Source organism: Cariama cristata, unplaced genomic scaffold, assembly GCF_000690535.1.
Source record: "Cariama cristata isolate BGI_N322 unplaced genomic scaffold, ASM69053v1 scaffold7355, whole genome shotgun sequence".
Classification (NCBI taxonomy): domain Eukaryota; kingdom Metazoa; phylum Chordata; class Aves; order Cariamiformes; family Cariamidae; genus Cariama; species Cariama cristata.
The window spans coordinates 99,202-120,148 of NW_009615728.1; the positions used below are offsets into that span (position 1 = coordinate 99,202).

The following is a 20,947-nucleotide window of genomic DNA, read 5'->3' on the forward strand; positions in this document are numbered from 1 at the left end:
CCATTGTTGATATCTCTACGCTCTGACTCAAAATAATGATTCCTGAGCAGGGGCTCTACGGAAAGCCACGCTCCAAACGCTGACTGCCTACTAACAAAGTCACCTTCACACTCTCCCAGTGCCAGCGCCGGATGGCGGGGCAGGGAGGACAGACTGTCCATTCGGCACTACTGGGCACCCCACGCTACCGGGACACCAGCTGAACCAGTACACAAGGAGGGCGGCCACAGCAGCAGCTAAGAGGGCCTTTGGCAGGAGATACTTCTGGTAGTTTCTCAGGAGGAGGAGTTAATAGTAGAGGTAGTTTTGACAGCCCTGGCTGCAGGAGCACCCATCACACATCAACTGCCTTGGCCCAAGGTCAGGCTTGAAGCAAGGGGGCTGAAAGGCCGTCACAGCCCATGCCTACGGCAGGCAAGGACCACCACTGCCTCTCCTCAGGGTCATGCTGGTGACAGCTGCAGACTAGTTAAAGCCTAGAGGCATCAAGAGGAGGGAAAAAAAAAATTAAAAAAAAAAAATAAAAATCAAGAGGTCCACCTCAAGCAACTATACTTAAAGGCATGTGGCCAAGGAAACAAAGAGGAGCTGGAGCCTGCATGCAGACACAGAACTGCAACATCCTTCGAAGAGTTGACACAGTGGGACGGGTCACACGACTGCAGTGCGGCAATGAATGGTGACCCAATCTTTAAGACAGACAGTATAAGACAGACAGTAGGAGAGGCTTGGCCTTGTTATGAAAGGGCAGGTCAGATATTTGGGTCTCTTCTTGAGAAAGGGCAAGAGGGTAAGAGCTGGAAGGTCTGCAACAAGGAAGAGGCCGGTAAGGGTAATACCGCCATGCAGACTGGTTAACAGTTCACCTGCTCAAGCTGACAAAGGGGACAAATTTTTCTTTAAGCAACTCAAAGTCTCCAAGCCCTTGAGTGTTCATGTGGTTTTGTTTTGGGTTTTTGGGGCTCTGAGTCGTTTTGGGGGGGTGGTTTTTTGGTTTGTTAGTGGTTTGGGAGGGAGGGGTTTGGAAGGGTGGTCTGTTGTTTGGTGCTTTGGTTTGGGTTTTGTTGTTTGGTGTTTTGGTTTGAGTTTTGTTGTTTGGTTTTTGTTTTTTTAAACAGGAAACTAACCTCCTTGATATCTGTTGAAAAAACAACACAGAAGACCACAAGCAAGCTGGGAAGTCTCCGATGGATGTGGGGGACAACTTCTCACAGACATTAGATGGGCTGAAGAAGAGGAATTCCCAGAACAGGCTAGAATCAAGGATCTCTTGAGAAATCAACCCATATAAGTCAGTAAGACCAGACAGGATGCTAAGAGCAGTAGCTTATGTCATTGTGAGACCGCTCTGTCATCTCTGAAAGCCTTTGGAGGTCAGGAGAGACTCCTGATGACAGCAGGAAGACAAACATTGCAGCCAACTTTGAGAAGAGCATGAAAGAATCAGAAGAATTACAAGCTGGTCAGCCTCACTTTAATTCCAGGGAAGAGTCGTAGAGCAAGATCTCCTGAAAGTTATTTCTAGACACATGAGAAAGTAACTGAGAACAGACTGAATTTACCAATAGTATGATGCTTGACCAATCTGCTTGTCTTTTATTACCACACCTACAAATTACAGAACAGTAGACATCATCTCCCTCAACTTTTGCAAGACCTTAATGTTCTCCCACAGCATCATTGTTCCCAAGGTATAATGTTACAGTCTACATAGGTGCACAACTAGATGGGTGAAAAACTGGTTAGATCGTTGGGCTCAAAGTCAGCAGCTCGTCCTCTACTTGGAATCCAATAGAAGGGAATTTCCCCAGGAATCTGTTATTCTGGAACCAGTTTAACCTCTTCATCATTGACCTGGATTGCACCACCACCAGTCTGTGAACGACGCTACAACAGGGTCATCGATATACTCAAGGGAAAGGCTGCATTTCAGAGAGACCTAGACGGTCTGGAGGAATGGGTTCCCAAGCATCTTACGAATTTCCACAAGAACGAAAGCAGAGTCCTGTACCTAGCAGAGACTAACGCCCTCTGCACCAGTACAGGCTGTGGAACTGACTGGCTGTTTAAGATTACTTGGAGGTCTTAAGATTACTTAAGACTTGGAGGTCTTGGTGGATAACAGGCTGTGATGTAAACAAGCAGTGCACCCTGACAGTAATGAAGGCTAATTGAATATTGAATTATTGGCTAATTGAATAACTGAAATACAGAGGGCTGTATCAACTGCCACACAGCCAGTAGACCAAGAGCAGCAATTATTTCCCTTCACTCAGCATCTGTTAGACCACATTTGAAATACTGTATCCAGCTTTGGACACTCCTAGTACTCAAAAGATGTTGATAGGCTCAAGTAAGATTGTCAGGGCACACCAGGTCCAACGCAGTCAGCTTGTTGAACCTGAAAAACAACAAGGCTTTAGCAGACATCTAGTAGCAGCCTTGCAGTACTTAAAGAAGAGTTTACTAAGCCAGTGAGGTCAAGCTCTTTATGTCGCAGCGCACAGCAGAAAAATGAGACAGTGGCCATAAACTGAAGTGCAGAGTTTCCAACAGGATGTTAAGGACAAAAATGACTGGAAAGAACTGAGAAACAGGGCCAGGCTGCTTAAAGAGGTTGTGGAACCTCAATGCAAGACCCAACTGGGCAAAGCTCTAAGCAACCAGGTTCAAACTGAGTGCTGATCCTATTCCGAGGATGAGATGAGATGACATGCCTAGGTCCCTTCAAATGTGCATGATTCTATAAGGGGAAGAACAGGATGTCTTTAAAGGTTTCCCCCACTCCCTACAGTACATTTATTCACACTGAAGTGTAAGTTGCACAAAAGCATTTATTGATCTTGCCACAAGCTTTCTTGTGGTTGTTTGAAGTGAGATAGCCCACGGCAACTTTCTGCCTCCAGCTCCAAGAGTAGCATTGCTGCTTTAATTAAACAACCACTTTCTTTGGAGGCAGCTAGACACTAACAAAAGACTGCAGTCATTATGTAATATTTCAGTTTCCAGTATCAAGAAATAGTAAAAGAAAATAGTTTTTTTTCTTGTCAAGGCCAGAATTAGAAAGACCATCTAGCTAAAAACAGATGTTTGATAACCATTATTACAGTAAAATCCCTCTAAGACCATGACTGGCAAGTTAGGTAACCAACAAATACTCAAATGTTGTTTGATTTTTACACACAAAATCAGTATCTGTTTCTTCAGCTTTACGCCAAATTTAAAAAAACAAATAAAATTATCTAGTCACACCATTTTACATAAATTTAACACATGCAGATGACATGGAAATCTGTGTTTAAAAAAGTTTTTAGGAAACGCTGTTCTTCACTCATCCAATTGACTCCTTCCCCTTACCTGAACACTCCTACAGCACAGACCTGTGCAGGACAGACCAAGGATGCCAAACCCATACACTCCCATTTTTGCAGAGCAGTCTGACAGGCCAAATGCACTGCTTTAGGAAGATAATAAAACTCAACGTACAGGCTCGTAATAGGGAATGCTGTTCCGTTTTTTAAAGCATTGTTCTCTCATACAGCACACTTCGTATTTCCTTTGCCTCGGGAGATGGGGAGTTCGGAATGATTTATTACATATCATTCCACTTTAACTTCTTCCAGTTCCACTGTTCATTCCTTCAGAGCCATTGCAAGATTACAACATCAGGAAAAAAAACTTCACCAGATGTTTCTGAAGAGGTGGGAAACTGCAGAAAATGATTGCAGACTACAAAGACATATTTGCTAGTAGTTCTCCTACATACCCTGTTGTACCATCCCAATGAAGAACAACAACTGTGGAACAATGGAAGTAAACACAGTATGTTACCATAGGACCACAGAAGAGAACTTACAAGAGGTTCTTGGAATTTGAGAGCCGATGTTTGACTTAAGTTCATAAAACTGGCATAAGCACCAAGAAAGAATTTAAGTAACCGGACAAGTCATATTTTCCTGTTATTACAAGTCAAAAGGCAGAGTCTTTCATTTCTCTAAACATCTGTTGCTGGAAGCTGCCTTGTTGAAAGCTTTCAAAGCAGATACTCGCTAAGCACTCAAGATTTCAATATCTAGGAAAAGTTACAGAAGCTGAGACAACCAGGGGGGTGGGTGGGGGGGGGGGGGGGGGGTGTTAGAACTAGCACAAAGCTCCAAATTTCTCAAAAGGGAATTGTTAGAAGATAATTCAGTGCAAATTTCCAACTTAGAGGTTATAATGTTTGCAGCTGAAACTACTTACCAGCAAAACTAATTTATACCTGCAAATCCATAGAGTTTAAAATAAGGGCCAGTAGTTCCCGTTCGATGATGCTCTGATACTGAACCTACACGCCAGTAAGTATCTTTGTGTGCAAAGATCCACCACAATCTCTGCCAGAAATTTTTAATCTGTTCTTTGGAGACGATGAGTCCTTAGGTGAATTCCTTTTCAGAGCTGCCAGCAGACCACTTGAAGCCATGAAGCCTAAAGACTTAGTTACAACTGTTATAAGCATGCTGAAAGCAAGAGAACCCTCAAGTTTCTCCACAATCAAAGAAGGAATAATACCGAAAATTTCTAGACATTCGAGCACCTACCCTAGTCATGTCTTCTTGTACTTCATAATGAACTTCATGTTGCCTATATTTGGAAAGCACTTTCAGATCAGGTTCTCTGGAATGCAAGCACAGAGCCTCTTCATATACAAGACCAGGGCTGGGACGATCAACTACACTAAGACAGAAGTACTCTTAGACACATACAGCAGAACTTTCTCAGGCTGTGAAGAACCTATGAACCTGAATTCAATGTAAACCGCTAAAAAACGCTCTTCAAAAATCTGCACTTCATTTCCAATATAAATTCAAGCAGGTATCTCTTACGTGAAGAAAGGGCATCCCAAATTCTACTTATCCAAACCAAGACAACGGATTAGGGACTCCATTAGAGTGACGATAGGGTTATTTTAATTTCAGATATGGGTTAGTGGCTTGACCTGTACACCAAATTCCACACTAGAACTTGACCAAAACTTGGAAAAAAGCAACAGAAGTGAGAGTTAGGAGGGATTCATATCTGAAGAAATCCAACAAGAAATCCCTACCCAGATAAAGAGGCAGGGGGCAACATGGCAGCCTTCCACAGTCACATGCCCATGGAAAGCTACTTCAAGGACAAAAAAAAAAATAATTCTAACAGTGGTAAAACTATTCTAGTATTTCTAGTTAGAAATTCTAGCTGAAAGTTACAGAAATCTTAGCTATAGCTGGAATAATATCGTAATATTTAGAGGATCTGACAAAACTTTCATCACTGGGGATATGTAAGTGATGTAAAGGATGAAGCACCAGTAAGTTACCACAGGAAATAATTCTGTAACATTAGCAATTCAGTCATTCAGTCATTCTTTTCCATTTCTAGCGGCTATTTCCATGTCACACCACATAACACATTTAAGCCTTCTTTTAGTATGATGCATAGCCAGTTGAAACAAGAAAGATTGTTCAACTATCCTGAAAATCCAAAAGTATGTTTCAGACAAAATTAGTTTATACAAAGGTGGTTTTTTTCCAAATAGCATTTGGAATTAATGCCACAGGACAAAGCCAAAGCAAGTTTACAAATCAAAATATTATCAACAAGTAATCTACACTCATCTTGCACTTATGAAACCTGAAATACAAAAGGTCATTCAGATACTGGCTTCTCAGAGTCTGTCAACAGCTGAAAATTAATTTATTTTTAGGTTTACATGGATTCAGATGCAGCAAGATGATACATGAGGTCAACAACTTCTTACGTCATATTAAAACTATCAGACACATTGTTTTGTCAGTAACAAGATGAATCACCTTCAAAACGGTGTCGGATGTTCTTCTTCAAACACATAAAAAGCAACAATCCTAGTTCCATAACACAAGTAATGGACACATACAACAAATCCTTTACAACCTCATAGGTATTTCTTCAAGACAGACTATAAGAGAAACTCAAATGGTCTACTTCATAAGTAAATGCAAAGTAAATCTGTTTCCATCTTCAGTTCTCTTAATCTCACTTTTATCTTCCTGCAACAAGTATTTTTCTAACTGAATTTTGCCTTCATTGCTGCCTACCCGTAAATGTTAAGCATTTCTCCTTGATACAGGATTGGCAGCTAGCGTTGACCTGCGACTCAGTCTAGGTGTTCTTTCTCTTAGCACCTTTCAGATATTACTCTATAAAATTACACTGTAAAGACAACGCTTGCATAACTAACCAAAAGGATTATTACAAGGACACTGCCAGCAAATAAGGAGTTGAATGGCACTTCAAAGGCTTTCCACAAACAAGGTGTCTCAAACTAATATCACTAAATATCACTGGGTCAAAGTAATATCACTACATTAATTTTGTATGCAAATGTACAAAAAAGAATATCCCTAGCTAGTGTCTGTTGATACCAATCAAATCTATCGGGTGACTTTCTACACAGTAAGCACAACTTTTCTCCAAAACAAATTAGCAACCATGATTTTAACTCCAGTTTTCAATTTTTAAACAGTTACTTTAATCGAGCTCCTTTGCTGCTTTCTGAGTAAAACAAGAAGTGAATGCTTTCCTTTCAAGTCCAACAGATGCAATTGCTGCCTGAACAAGATCAAGGCAGTCATTTTGGATTCTAAAGCAGTAGGAACAAAGCATCCTTGTAAGAAAGCAGGTTATTCTAGATCTTCATTCTAATGCACAAAACCTTATTTTCCTATTTAGATTTTAATATAAATGGGTTACAGGTAGCAAGGTACAAAAAACCCAACACGTTTTCTGTAAATCTAAAATTTAACTGCTAGCCATTCATTGTTCTTTTTTCCAGTTTTTAGGTTTTGGTAAACATAAATTTAATAAATATAGGGAACACAAAAATATGACAGGGAAATCTTGAAGGTGACTAAAACTAATGAAAATCTGAGTTGCACTTTGAATTGATTCCGGTAAATGTGCTGCATTCTCCACATGGAAATGAAAACATTTAGAAGGTTATCTAATTTTGGATCAAATAGGTTTTTTGTTACAAGTCTTTGAAAAATCCCAAAACATGCTTTTCTGTAACATCAGTGGCACACGGGGTTGAAACCAGGCTCCTCACCGTCAGAGTATCAGCAGAGAATGGACTGTAAAACTTGGAGACAATAACAAAACATCGTGAAGTGTTCAGGATTCAGACAACCATTAAGAGACATGAAAATGTCTGGGTGTTTAAACAAGCGTTGTTTCAAACAGGCAAAAGCACAATAGTTTGCTGAGACAAATCTTTTAAACACAGAAGTATGCAATTTATTAGAGCACTTTCTGGAAACACCATGTGTGTTTCCACACATGAATAATCAGTCTCATCAATTTTAACAGAACTAATGGCATGCATTAATGTTTGAGAATCAGGGCCAATAAATAGTCTACCTAACACACAAGACAATTAATACATCAGCATTCTGAAAGGCATACAGCAAAATGTTTACAGTCTATCATTGGACTAAAGGCAGTTGTGTTCGTTTTTTACTCAAATTAACAGACGATGTTTTGTAAGGTTTATGCAAAAAATACTTTTAGACAAACACATGCAAACTCCCAAAGTATAGCGCTCACTGTACAAGAGGGAGAAAACCAAATAATATCCAATTTCTCTGTCTAACATTTCATATCTGCTCAACTGTCAGCTCACAGTGGCTTAATGGGACTTTGATAACTGCAGCATTCATCAAGGCAAGCTTTTGGACAGCATCTCACCTGGTCTCTTCATCATCCCAAGCGATTCTCATGCCTTTCCCACCACCACCTGCTGAGGCCTTGATCATGACAGGGTAGCCTAACAGCGGGGAACAATTAGACAGAAGTTCAAACTTTGTTCAGTTGGTCAGAGGAACATGACAACTGACCACATGTCCAATAATGCCAGCAGACAATAACTTCGTTTATTAAAACACTTTCTTTGGAGGGAGAGGAGAGGAGAGATTTTTCTTTTCAAGACTTAGCTGTCAGTGCAGTGATTTCTGAAGCCATGAAAGGTTGTCTTCTCCAGTTCATTTGTACCAAAAAAAGCACTGAATGAATTATTCCCAAGTTACAAAGTGATTTATGAATAAAGGCATTTGACCTTTTTAAGCTCACGTTTCTTTAGGAACAAAATTTTGTTCCTTTGTTACTGCTGAAATAAACTATAGCTGTGATGAAATTTTTCAAAAAATTACTAGCAAAAATAAGCAGGAGATCTTCATAAACTATTAGGCAAGACAGTCAGTAAGCAAACCTGTATCTTATCAATACTTCTAGTGCTGTACATTTTAAATAACAGAGCACCTCAAGAGCAGTGCTGCTTAGATATTATATAATAGTAAGTACCACAGAAAACAGATTATTACACTTTTAACAATAAAAAAGGATTTTCCCCAAATTGACAAGTAGTAAGAAAAAATGAGCATTGTGCATAACTGGTAATATTTTACTCTCAGAGCAAGATACCTTAATATGGGTGTAAGCGAGGACCTTAGTTCCCCAAAAGCTAGGAAAGTACAGTAACAAAGTATTCAGATTTAGTAATGATTGTTTATCTTGTAGCACAATATCTTAATTCAAAGCAACTTTCTAAAACAATTTCTCATTCATATCAGCGAACTTCATTTTTCTCCCACATGAATGTATAGAAAGTTGAAAATTAAGGATCTGATTGGAAAATTTTTGATGGTTCCAGGAGAGCAGAAAATTCTTGAAGCCTTTGGTCTCCAGTATGTTTAATGAAAATCATAACATTGAGTCAAATATCAGACCAGCTGATGTTGTCTGGCAAGACAAGCCCATCAGTCCTTGCAAAGTGCAGATACATTCTATAAAAGGCTTTGATCTGGAGGCAGAAAGGGACATTTGAATGTGGTTCCTAGTAGAAATGGTCAAGTCTGCTACCGTATGTGTAACTAATGCTTACAGTTTGTTTCTGGAATATAGATCTACTCTTGCTCCATCAAGTGACAGAGACACAGTACGCCCACCTCCTCCTCAAAGTCATTTAACTGAAAGGAGGTTCAGGAGAAAATAATTAAAGTCAGCAAGATCTGGAAAACTTTTTGCTTAAAAAGACTGTTGGATACACAAAAAAGAAAAAAAAAAAAGGAAGAGGCATGATACAAGCATGAGAAACAGAGAAGTGTTGACTGGAAGGCAGGAAAGCAGCAACAATACAAGAGAACATTAAATTAACAAAGAAACAGCAAAAATAAAATACTTTCCAACATAATGTGTTATTAGACTGTGAAACCCCATGTTACAGAGCATTCATGTGGCTGAAAGCTGTAGAAAGGTAATAGATAAGCATGCGTAGAGCATAAATCAAGTTCCTATGGGTAGGGATGACCAAAAGGCTATAAATCTTCATGCTTTAGAGTCTAAAGTTACTAGGTATATGGGTAAGACCAAACAGAGCCATGCAAATAAGCTCGCCAAAGTGTCTCCTACATTTTCCTAGGAAATATCCAATGCTGCCCACAGAGGGGTACGGCATGAGTCACAGAGTAACGATGGGTTCAATCCAGAACTATACTAAGTATTTTCAAGGCCTCTACAACCCCAGAGGTAAAAGGGCATATGCAAAATAACTCTAGATTGCATGCAGCAAACAGTGAAGTTCAACTTATTTTCATGAAATGCAGTATATGCAATATCTACACAAGCAGAATTTATCTATGCTGGCAGGCTCCTGGACAAGTCACTGGCTATCTCGAAATAAAGCAAAAAGCACATCTTGTATCATTTTCATGCAAGAAATTAGATTTAACTGGGTAACACTAGTGAACTTACACCTCTGGCAACACTATCACCAGCTGGAGACTCGCTACAACTCAAGAGGCTCCAAGTCTGAAATAAGCATTGTTTTAAGCCTTATTATGGCAAACTCACTCTGGCAATTTCTATCACCTGTTACATACACTTGAAAAAGTCACCACCAATTATGCTATCAATTTCAGTCTAACACCACCAGTCTCTTGAATGGCTTGCTGATTTTAATTCTGTAAGCAAAGTCTAATCCTAATTTACTGTTTGTTCATTTCAACAGCAAAATATGCATGTTGGAAGTGGGCCTTGGTGAGTCTTTATATGCCACAGAATATAAAAGTTCATATATCACAACTCACATGGTTAAATTATCAACAGGATACACGGTTTACTGGTATCGCTCACGAAATGTAGGACCACTTTGCTTCCCCCACCACTACCTTTTATGAATACTGATTACATTTCGACCACACATGTATGCAAAGCAATTAAAGATTCCAGAGAGCCACCAGATAGTTAAAAATTTAATTAAAAAAAGTAAGGCCTGTTTTGAAAAGGTACATACAGCTTTTTAGGTTGAGAAGGAAAAATTCTTTGCAGCGGACCGCTACAATTTAGGATGATGATTAGGCAGTCCCCTGAAAATAAGAGTACTTGAACTTTTGCCCAAATATGCCTTTACACACTACTTGCTCACCAGGGCACTGAACTAAGCTAAACAGCAGTTCTTTGGCCAATACCAAAGACTAATGCGTACTAAGACAAGGAAGGCTTTGCAGAATCGAAGTTTTGTGTCCATATTGGGTACAGGATGCTGGGATGAGGATGTGTTACTCATCATTCTGCTAACTGCTTTTGCACAATTCAGCAGCAATCAGAATTGCTGGAGTATGCTCACATGGATTGGTGGGATTAGTTGCGGGAAGGGAGAGGCATGCAAACAATTTCTCATAGTATTTATAAGGACTCACAACAACAGCAATGAGGAGCCTGACAAAGCAGGCACATTTCTGAGTAGGTGTTAGGTTTTCAATCCTTCCCTCAAATTAGATGCCAATTTACATGAAATTAAAATTCCACGTAAGAATAAAAACTACTCTTCTGCTATAGTTTTACATTCTTGTGACGCATCTGAAGGATGGGTCTAAAAAGATCTTAGAAGGCAAGAAGGTAAAAAGTTGTCAAATTTTAAGATCATCAGGTATACTTTTGCTGTTAAATAGGTACTATTAAGTTAGGACTGCTTTGTTCCCAGGGCTGTTACTGTTCTGAGAATCTGAATGGTAAAAGGAGTAAACAAACTTCTGGTGCCCCACAGCTGTCAGGTTCCACCCTTTGCCACCGTGGTTTTAGATGTCATTTAACCATTTTTATAAAGTTGCAGGTAGTAGACCACAGAATGCATTGTGCAATATCCCTTTGAGCTATATTGTACGTGGCAGTACCAGATTCTGCTGAATTCTCATTATTGAAAAGCTAGTACTAACTAAACTTATGTCAAATGAAATACGACAAAAACATGTTTTTCATCTCTTCAGTTTTGTATAGACTTTCATTTAGTTTAACTGCCCGCATTTCGTAGTTGTTCAGTCCTTTCAAACTGCGGAGTAAAACTTTCCAGAGTTTCACTGATGCTTCAGAAATCAAGAAGCCAGCAGTTCTTAATGTACAACTTACAAATAGGCTTAAGAGTAGCATGGGAAAAGTGCCAATGTGGTTAAGCACTACCGAAAGCACCACAAGAGAAGAAGAGCCCACACAGACAAATAAAGAAGAGAGACTATAGAAAGGAGCCTATACAGCAATTTGTGCCTAAAGTTCTTCCCGTTCCTGATTTAGCCTAGTATCTCTGTCACTTTCGGCAACTTGGGAGAGCACATCTCAGATGACGGGCAAAAAAGTCGATTTTACTCCTGTATCTACAACATTTGTATCCATAAGTAATAGTCACTGAAATAGGTAAAGGCAGTGTCTCAACCCTGAAGTGTCACACTCCACTGCTTCTGGATCTTTGGCTAGACATAGCAGGGAGAAGCAGGAAAAAACACAGGCAGCAAGAGAACATTTACACAACATTTTAGAGTTTTAAGTGCTGATTCACAATCAATTTTTTTTTAATAATTGTTTAAGCATTCTTGGAAGACTGAGGCTCTGGACAAGTGAAATTAAAAATAATCTGAAAGTATTCAATTGCATATCAAGTGCCTTATATGTATATAGCGCATTTGTCTTCATATAAGAGACTTTAATTTCATCCTATTTTAGATCCCTTGAAATCACAAATCATCAGGTTTTATTCTGGTCAGTGGTCACGATTAGACAGAAGCTTAACCAAACTGATCAACTGGTTGAAACATGGGTGGAAAAAAAAGCTAGGAAGGTCATTTTTCTTTCACTACATGGCATCATAGTACAAATCTTTTCTGTTACAAAATGGTTAAAGAATTTGCCATCTAGATAAAGCACCACCCAGCTGTCTGTAATTGACTTTAACATCTATAGATTTAAGACTGCCTTGATAATGACCTCCAAAGTGCTACTGATATCAAAGACTGGAACCAGTCAACAGAACACCAGAACAACTCAGAAGAAAATTAAGCAAGAATACATTTTAAAGGGTATCTAGGAAGCCACTGAATGCCTTCCAACTTATGTTAATTCAAATTGCTTTAAAAATACTTGCAGGAAATTTTTAAAAAACAAGAGCGACTATTGAAATTAAACTGAACTGAAATAAAATCATAATACTATGCCTTTTTTAAGGACTAAAGGCAATTTTACTCACAATTCTCCTCCAAATGTTTGAATTTGGTTGATAACCTCTTCCTTTTGTTTCTGCTCCCATGACAGAGATCTGTAATCATTTGATTTCCCAACAAGGACACAAAGGCTGACCCACAGAAAACACTGACTGCACTTGTGTCGGCCTAAAAGCCAGCCAAGCCTACACTGAGGGGGGTTCAGGGCAGCGCAGGGTAAAAACCCCAACTTACATTTCAAAGTGGAAAGATGTTACACTGATGAAAAAAAAAAGTTATCTGCAGCAGAGTAAGTCCCAGTTTCTATTTGGCACATAAGGCACAGCCATCGCTTTTGACACAGGTGAGATATATTTGTAGCTAGATCGGCAAGAGAAGCTTCAAATGTAGATACATCATTTGAATTATGGACCCGTGATGAACCTAAATAGCTCCTCATGGCTACTGTCTCTTAAAATGAAAATGCAAAAAAGTCTCTTATTGCATGAGATTCTTCTTCTAGAAAGCATTTAAGAACACGTGTAATTTCAAGCATACGGTTTAATATGTTCCCTAATATTAAGCCTTAGTAAATAAAAGCCAAAACTCATTAAATATGTACTACACTTAACCTTCATCAAAATGAGTCCCAGACAGTTTGCTGGTTGCTCTTTTCACCATTCCGTAAGTTACTCAGAGGCTGAACAGTGACTTTATTCCAGAAAACACAGAAGAAAGGCCAGTGCTCTGGATGATATTCAAGCTAATTGCAGTCCACAGAGTGATGAAGAACGAAGATCATAACATCACTGGTGTCAGCCTCCATATAAAGAGAAGTGTACCCTGCCCGCCTTCTGACTATCACGTCCAATTGCAGATATACTTTGTGAGAACTCCTTTAGCAAGCTACTCATTACTGCGTATTACACGCGCCCAAATCATGGCTGCACTTGTTCTGTAAAGTCCAGTTTGTAAAACTAAAATGCGATGATTGAAGAGACAGGGCATTAACACCTAGATTCTTCCAGCCCTATAGGCAACAGGGAACTTAAAAACTATTAAAACATTATTTGTTCTATAGGGATTACTTATTACACATTCAATTTAGTCAACCATGTCTGCTGAGAGGCACACAAATCCCACCATAGCTAATTTAAGAACTTACCAATTTCCCTTGCAATTCTGACAGCTTCATCTGCATCCTGTAAAAGCAGGAAATGAGACCCAACGTTAATCCCATCAGCCATTGCACTGTGTCCTGAGGGCAGTCATATATTGCACTACTGTCTCCTCTGATTCATTTAATGTTTGATTTTACAACCTTCTGACCCTTTTCAGCCAGAGGAATGTAAAATTAATACCATAAGTGGAATGTAAATTCTACCTCATCATTAGTATACGGAGAAACTCAAAGCAACGAGGAATCAGCTGACAGGAAACACAGCCGGGATCGCAAAGTGATTTTCTGCAGTTGTAGGAATTTAATGCTAGAATTTAGAAGTTTACAATCAATAATGGACCATAAATCAGATCGTTAAAGTTTCTCCACGGCCAGCTTGTTTCTGCCCTCACAGGTATTTCTTGTGTTGGCCGGGCTGCTGTCAGCAGGGGGAGTTCATTCTCTATTGTTGGGGAGGGATTCAGGTCCAGGAAAAAAAAAAAAAATCTCCCAGGACTTCTTTAAAGACAAATTCTTTTTTGTCTATTGAAGAAAACACACCAGCATTTCACTTTGGTAAGTTTTTTCATTCCAAAGACAGCATCAACCTTAACTGCGTCGTTCGAAGCTGTATCTGAAATGAGACGATTCACATAGCTGTTCCCATTTAAGAGTCGGCGCATTACCAGCGTATGGCAATTAGAAAAATCCTTTTGTTGATGCCACCGATTGCTTCAGCTGACTCATACTACTACAGCCTGGTACAGAAAAAAAAAGTACTAGGAAACCCAGAGAATAAAACCCAAAATACTTGAATTGCTTACTTTTTAATAACCAAATCGCTTCTCCTGCAGTACTTAATCCTGCTTTCCTCTGCTGATAACAATATACTTCCATTACACAATACTAGAAAGAAAAAGGGTTAAAATTACAGTAGCGTGGGGTAAGTTTGAAAATTCCATCAAAATTTGCTAATATTTGTGCTATTCCGTGACATGCATTAAAAAATTTGTATGGAAGGCAGTAATGTCTGGAAACCACCAGCTGCTAAGTGTGTCTGAAACTATGGGGGCTGACTTATGAACATTAAAATGAAACCTGATATTTTTAAGGCTTTCAAGGCAATCCATTTTAAAAGCACCCAGGTCAGAACTTTAAAAAAAAAATACGTAAGAAATGTTCATACCTGGTTCATTTATGTCCGATAATAAAACAAAATCCTCTTTAAAAGTCTTCAGTACCTAGTAACAGCCCCATGAAGAATAAGGGGGCTGGCAGGGGAAGTTGTCAGAAAATTTAATTTCCTTTCATTAGCTAGTCTGCTCCACAAATCGGTGCTTGTTAAGTTCAAAGCAGTCCCGAAAGCAACATCAGTTTTAAGTCTTTTTACTCCAGTCACATCTGCTAATGAGATTTTTTTTCCAAATAACAATTGTTTGAGTCAAGAGATAAATCTAGCAAAAAAACCTCCTCCCTCCCCCGCAGGAAAAAAAAAAAAAATAAATAAATAAAAATCAGAGTTTACTGTTTTATTACACCTTGCTGCTTTCCATGACCCTGCACCCTCCAAATTTTAGCTTAGAGGGATAAAATGCATGAAAAGGCTCACTTCAGAATGTTAGTGGCTTCCACCAATTGAGTTGGAAGGTTCTTTGTTCCTGCCTGTGACAGTTATGCGAGAACACTTCCCCTTAATAGCCTGGCCGTCAGGAAGTGTTAAACCTGCCAAACGCGGACAATTAGAGCCTCTGGAACAAAATGCAGGGAGAGTGATGACTGATGAAGAGCCCCGATTATAGTCGAGAAGAAACTTTTACATTTCTTTTCTCTTGCAAATTCCCTCATATATTTGCAAAACAGAATTAAGAGGAGGGGGAAGCAAACAGGGTAAATTTTTTTTTTTTATTTTTTTCCCCCCCCTCCCCACTTAGTTACCTGCAAACAAGTGGCTAACTGCTACACTGCAGTCCACAGGAAGACAAGCTGCAAATCATTACAGGGGAGCTTTTCCCTGCCACTGTATTTTTATAGATGCCTACCACAAATGTCAGTAATAAGCGGCATCTTATCAGCAGCATTCATTGTCTCAGTTCGGGCTTCAACAGACTGAAGTCATCTGCCCAGCACAGTTACTAATTTACACCGTTTCAACATCTGTTTCTTTTACAGTTCTAATGCATTAGAACCCAAACTCTAAGATTAAAAAAAAAAAGTAAAATTCTTTAGCCTTCAAAGAGCATTTCTGAAATATAAACAAAAACATGCTGTGCTTTAAAAACTAATAAAAAAATTAATAATAAACAACTGACATACTGAAATCTCTGCTAAGTCTTGGGATCTTTTTCCCTAAGACAGTATGTTATAGTCTCATGCATTTCACTTGCAGATTACATAAATACAGCAGCAGTTTGAGTACTCATAAAGAGTTAGGAGAGTTGCTTTAGATTTTTGGTGCAAAGAACTTACGGTAGATACACAACATTTGCCACGGGGGGGGGGAACTGAATGCTATAGCACTGCATAACACACAAGTCCATATGTGCAAAATATATAAAACCACACCGGTACCAAAAGCATTTTGAATTATTTTTTAAAAAGCAAAAGTCCTCAACGATTTACTGCTGTTTCCTCTAAAAACACAACAGCTACACCACCATTTTCCCAAAATAAACTGGAGATTGTAAAGAAATATATAATTTTAGCACCACCTTTTATTGTACAAATAAAAAATGTTCAAGTAGTGGTACAAGTTTATAAAAATTGAAAGAGGTATAAAACGATGTCCTAGTGTTTTTACAAATGGCTGGTTTCATTAAGTTAAAAAGACGTAAAATCCGCATTTAGCACAAGAACGTCTAACCTCCCAATTTCATGTACATGCCCCTCTCCCAGGTACCAGCAGGTGGAGACAAAAAAGCAAAACTATTCCGATGTGTAGGAATGCCAGGATAAAGCTGTTTAAGAGACTCCCAGAGCTGTAAAACACAGTATTAATGATGAAGAACTACAGAATAGTTTTCATGGCTGAGGGCTTTGGGCTTAGAGAACCCCCAGCTCACGTCCAGTCTCCAACCGCCTCTCCAGCAATACAGTGGATCATTTCATCCCAATGTCAGCACTCCAATGCAAGAATACAGCCAGAACAGATACCTGAAACTTAAATACAGGAAACTGATAGCCTTGCTGAAAACCTTCAACATGTCTACTGACATCAGTGAAACTAAGGAAAGACCCAGAGATGTTATTCTGCTGGGGTTACATCCAGCTGTGTGCTACCAGCCGTAAAGCCAAACTGGCCATACGTGCTGAAACAATACCAAAAACTTTCTTCCCTTGACGTTCCTTTGCTATTTTTTTCCCACAGCATCTCCTTATACTCATTACTCAGCCTCCACTTTTTGTCACTTATTCCTCTTTACTCGGCTACAGACATCTTCTCAGCTCTAACTTTAGCACAGCCATTGCTCACATGGATTAACGCTAATTCATTTGATGAAGACTACTGACTACTCTCTCTCTCCCAATCAGGTTTTAGGAAACTAATTGTAGTTACAGATTTTGAAATAAGCTACCTTGGAATGCTTTTGTTGGCTCTCTAGCTGACAGCACCACACTCAGGTTCTTTACGTGTGTAGACTGGATAACCCTCGTCCCAGCCAACTCAGAAACTGAACCAGGGATGAGAAGAAAATTACTCTGTCAAACTACCCTCTCCACTCTCGCTCCACATCTTTCCATTCTCCGTTTCATATTTGCTACAGCGTTTGCCTATATGAGAACAGTTGGTTGGGTCTGTTACACCAAGCATCCTCCTCTTCAATCCTTCCAGGTCCTTAATGATACTGTCAAAGGGCTCCCTTTTCTTAAATTTCTCATTTAATTTCTACTCACTGGGAATTTTTCTGCATGCAGCTTCTCCAGGATGTCATTACAAAAACTTAGGTACTCCAGTGTCTACTATGTGTAAGTGCTATGCAACATAAATAAGAGGGGGAAAACACCCTTTATTCATGAAGAGCCTATGTATCTGCAGCAGTAAGTGCTGGACAAAGACAACTCTTCAAGTAACAAAGAATTTCAGTGCAGTCCTGAATTGAATAATGAAGCACTAGAAGTTGTTACCCTATGTTCACTTTAACTATTCATCCACAAAGAATACGTGCAACTGATCTTTCTTAACTTCTGGCGTTGTCAGAGGCATGAATGCAACTTTTCTTCCAGCTTTATTAGACCCCACTAGAAAGACGAAGCCACCTCTAATCAACCCAAGTATCAAGCAGGCACTTAACTCCTTCCTAGGACCTTTAAAAACTTTATTTCTCAAGAAAAAGAGCCCTCAAAGATTTTGAAATCTTCATAACTCTGTGACCAAAACAGGTCTTCCATAGAACAGCAGAAATCCTATATGGGCTCCAATTCCTTGTGTGTTGTTCTTCTGATTGTACCTGGTATCATACAGCTTTGCCCTTCCTACCTTAAGTCTGAATTGGCAAAATAGTGCATCAAGCTCTAACCAAAGATCAGGCACCCTGTATGACCTACTACTCCAGTACTCATCCAAGCAAAAGACACATTATCACAGGAAGGAGATCAGAGGACAAACATGGGCACATGTTTAGATCCATAGCAAGGATGAAAATGTCAGTCATCAGAAGTTTTATTTCCCAGAACTGGTAACCAAAGCACTGGTTAACCTAAAATTTTCATCTCCCTTTTCTGATGGCAACTACAACACTGGCAATGTCTGCGGACTCTCCTTTTTCTTATTTGGTGGGTACACCGCAGGGTTTGGGTTTTTTTTAATCTCATGTTCTTTTTCATCAACCCTCTTCAGAAAATCAGAACTAGGGCAAGGCTGAGGTATGTGAAATTGATATGACACGGACACTTCACCATTAAGCAACTACTGCATAGTTCCTTTCAATAGCTGAGGACTGGACTTGTCAACTCAATCCTACATTCCACTTCATTTGGTCTTAAGACTATCATTGCATATAGCCAGTTGCCAACCAGATCACTTACGTTCTTTCATTTTGCATCAGGAACTTCAGATAATTGTCAAAAAACCTGTGCAATTAAAAGTCTCTAAAACAAGTGCATACAGGCAAGTAGCTCAGTTTCACTGGTTATACAGCTATCCGGTCATTAACCATTATCTTACTTTGCCAGGTTTGTTTCTTTATATGAGGAGAATAACAAACCCTTACATAAGTTTTAACTTGATACAGTGATAAAACCAGCATTTTGAGTATCTGAATCTGCATTAGGAAAAGTTTTATGGAGTTTAGATGATTACATTATCTGTTAATTAGATGTTTTTCTGTAAGTTATTTTCAGGATTTCTAGAAGAATATGCAGGCTATAAGAAAAAAAAAAAAGGATCTTGCGCACAATAGTTTGTCTGCTGTTAAATCTTAGGAGTGCTAAAGGACCATGTACACAAGGACTGCTAAACCACACAACAAAAACCTGAAGGAATGCTGCGTTCAGTTTATCACCGCCGGACTTCAGCATTGCCACAAGTGTCAGCCTAACGCTCATACAGAGCCCTCTGGAAGAGAAACAAGTCCTTGCACTTTTACCTGGTGCAGCATATCCCACTGCCAGGCATTACACAGGTCAGGCATTTCCAACACCAGCACGGAAGAATTCTCTTGCGCGTTTTGACCTCAGCTACTTCATGATTTTAGTGTTCTCTCTCACTAGCCAAGTTCTCCAGGCACCCTCATCACAACAGATAACTTTGTGGAGGTTTGGCCCCTTTGTACTTTATTCACCTTTCTCATTTAGTTGGGTTTTTATTTTGTTTTGTTTTTTTTTTTCCCCTCCTAACAGAGTTTAAAATCCAACTTCACTGACGTAATGCTGAACACCATTGCCCTCGTACAAGTCATTCCTTAAAACACAGTCTGCATTCCATCAATACATTTAGTTGCTCCCAATTACCCTGACATTTCCTATTTCATCAGGTAAATAAGATTTATAATGATCAGAGGTCAATATCAATTGTCACAAGTAAAACCTGAAAAGCTTTCCCTTCACTACATTAAAGTGTTGTTGAAAAACTTCTCACTTTTTTTGCACAACTCAAAGTTTTACTCAAATTTTGTTTGGAAAAATCTAACTTGATATGTCAAGTAAAAAATTTCATCCAAGGAGGTCAACACTTTATAATACAACAAAGTTTTAGGTCTACACAATGAAAGTTTTAAAGGAAAAAAGTTTATTTACCTACACTAACACAGACAATACATAAAGACACACAGAAAAGCTTATAAGAGCCCAATACTTAATCACTGTAGCAGAAAATAAACCAAAACCAAGACATACTTTATTTCACCTTATAAACTATAAAGTAACAACCAAAATATTTTTTAGAAAAATGCTGGCAATCATTCCTTCTAAAACCCTAGGAAGAACACTAGCTGTAGATTCACACAAAGAGCTATCAACTTCCCCCCCCCCTCATCCTCACCCCGAGTTTTGCAACACGTGGAAACCTGTACCATCAGCACAGACTGTAAAATGGAAACTTCATACAGCGTAACAAACTTCGCTCTTAACTTAAGGCTGCCGAGATCTTGGCCAACAAGACATAAAGACCTGAGAAATGTAAAGAGGTGCAGACCGTCGAATCCACATCTGATATTTAACACATTTACCTGCCTCCATGTTAAATTTAAAGCAAAGCATTTTTAGAGACTGCATAGAAGCAGTCCTTTATACATCTTTTTATTATGAAGGACTTTCTCTTCTTCTCCAAAGCCTTCTTGCTAGTAAAAATCTGTACCCCATTTTTAATTACATCTTATTGAAAAAGAAGTTGGAAGTTATAATTACATTCTGCATCAGACCTTCAATAGGTGTACTTCAATTTAGACACTGTTCCTACAGTGGGCAGACAGTAATTAAATGATTTCTCACCTTGACTACTCCATCAAAGCCAGGGATCGTGTTGACCTTTGCATTCTTGGCTAACAATTTGCTTTCAATCTTGTCTCCCATAGCTTGAATAGCATGTGTGTCAGGTCCAATGAAGGTGACACCTTCTGATGCCTGCAGAGACAACGAAGACAGAACTTTAGGAGACGAAACTAAAAATCAGCTTTACACAGGTATTGCTACTAATATTTTTTTTCTCTTTTTGAACTGATTAATGAAACAACATTTAGAAGACAGTGATCTATTTATGCAACAACCTAGCAATATATAAGCAGCATTTCAGCCAGTTCATTAAAAACGTGTATGACCTTGTGAAACGATGTAT

General features: G+C 39.0%; 1 protein-coding gene across 1 annotated transcript in view; it reads right to left on the reverse strand.

Annotated features, from left to right (window-relative positions):
- The window catches only part of PCCA (propionyl CoA carboxylase, alpha polypeptide), a gene marked incomplete at both ends in the record, with an annotated part of 99,509 nt that extends 78,773 nt beyond the window's left edge, over window positions 1-20,736 (reverse strand). Inside the window, 3 exons of the mRNA XM_009699920.1 lie at window positions 7,747-7,825; window positions 13,687-13,723; window positions 20,605-20,736. Of these exons, the coding sequence (XP_009698222.1) occupies window positions 7,747-7,825; window positions 13,687-13,723; window positions 20,605-20,736 (248 nt within the window). The remainder of the gene's footprint in view (window positions 1-7,746; window positions 7,826-13,686; window positions 13,724-20,604) is intronic.
- Between the last annotated feature and the right edge of the window lie 211 nt (window positions 20,737-20,947).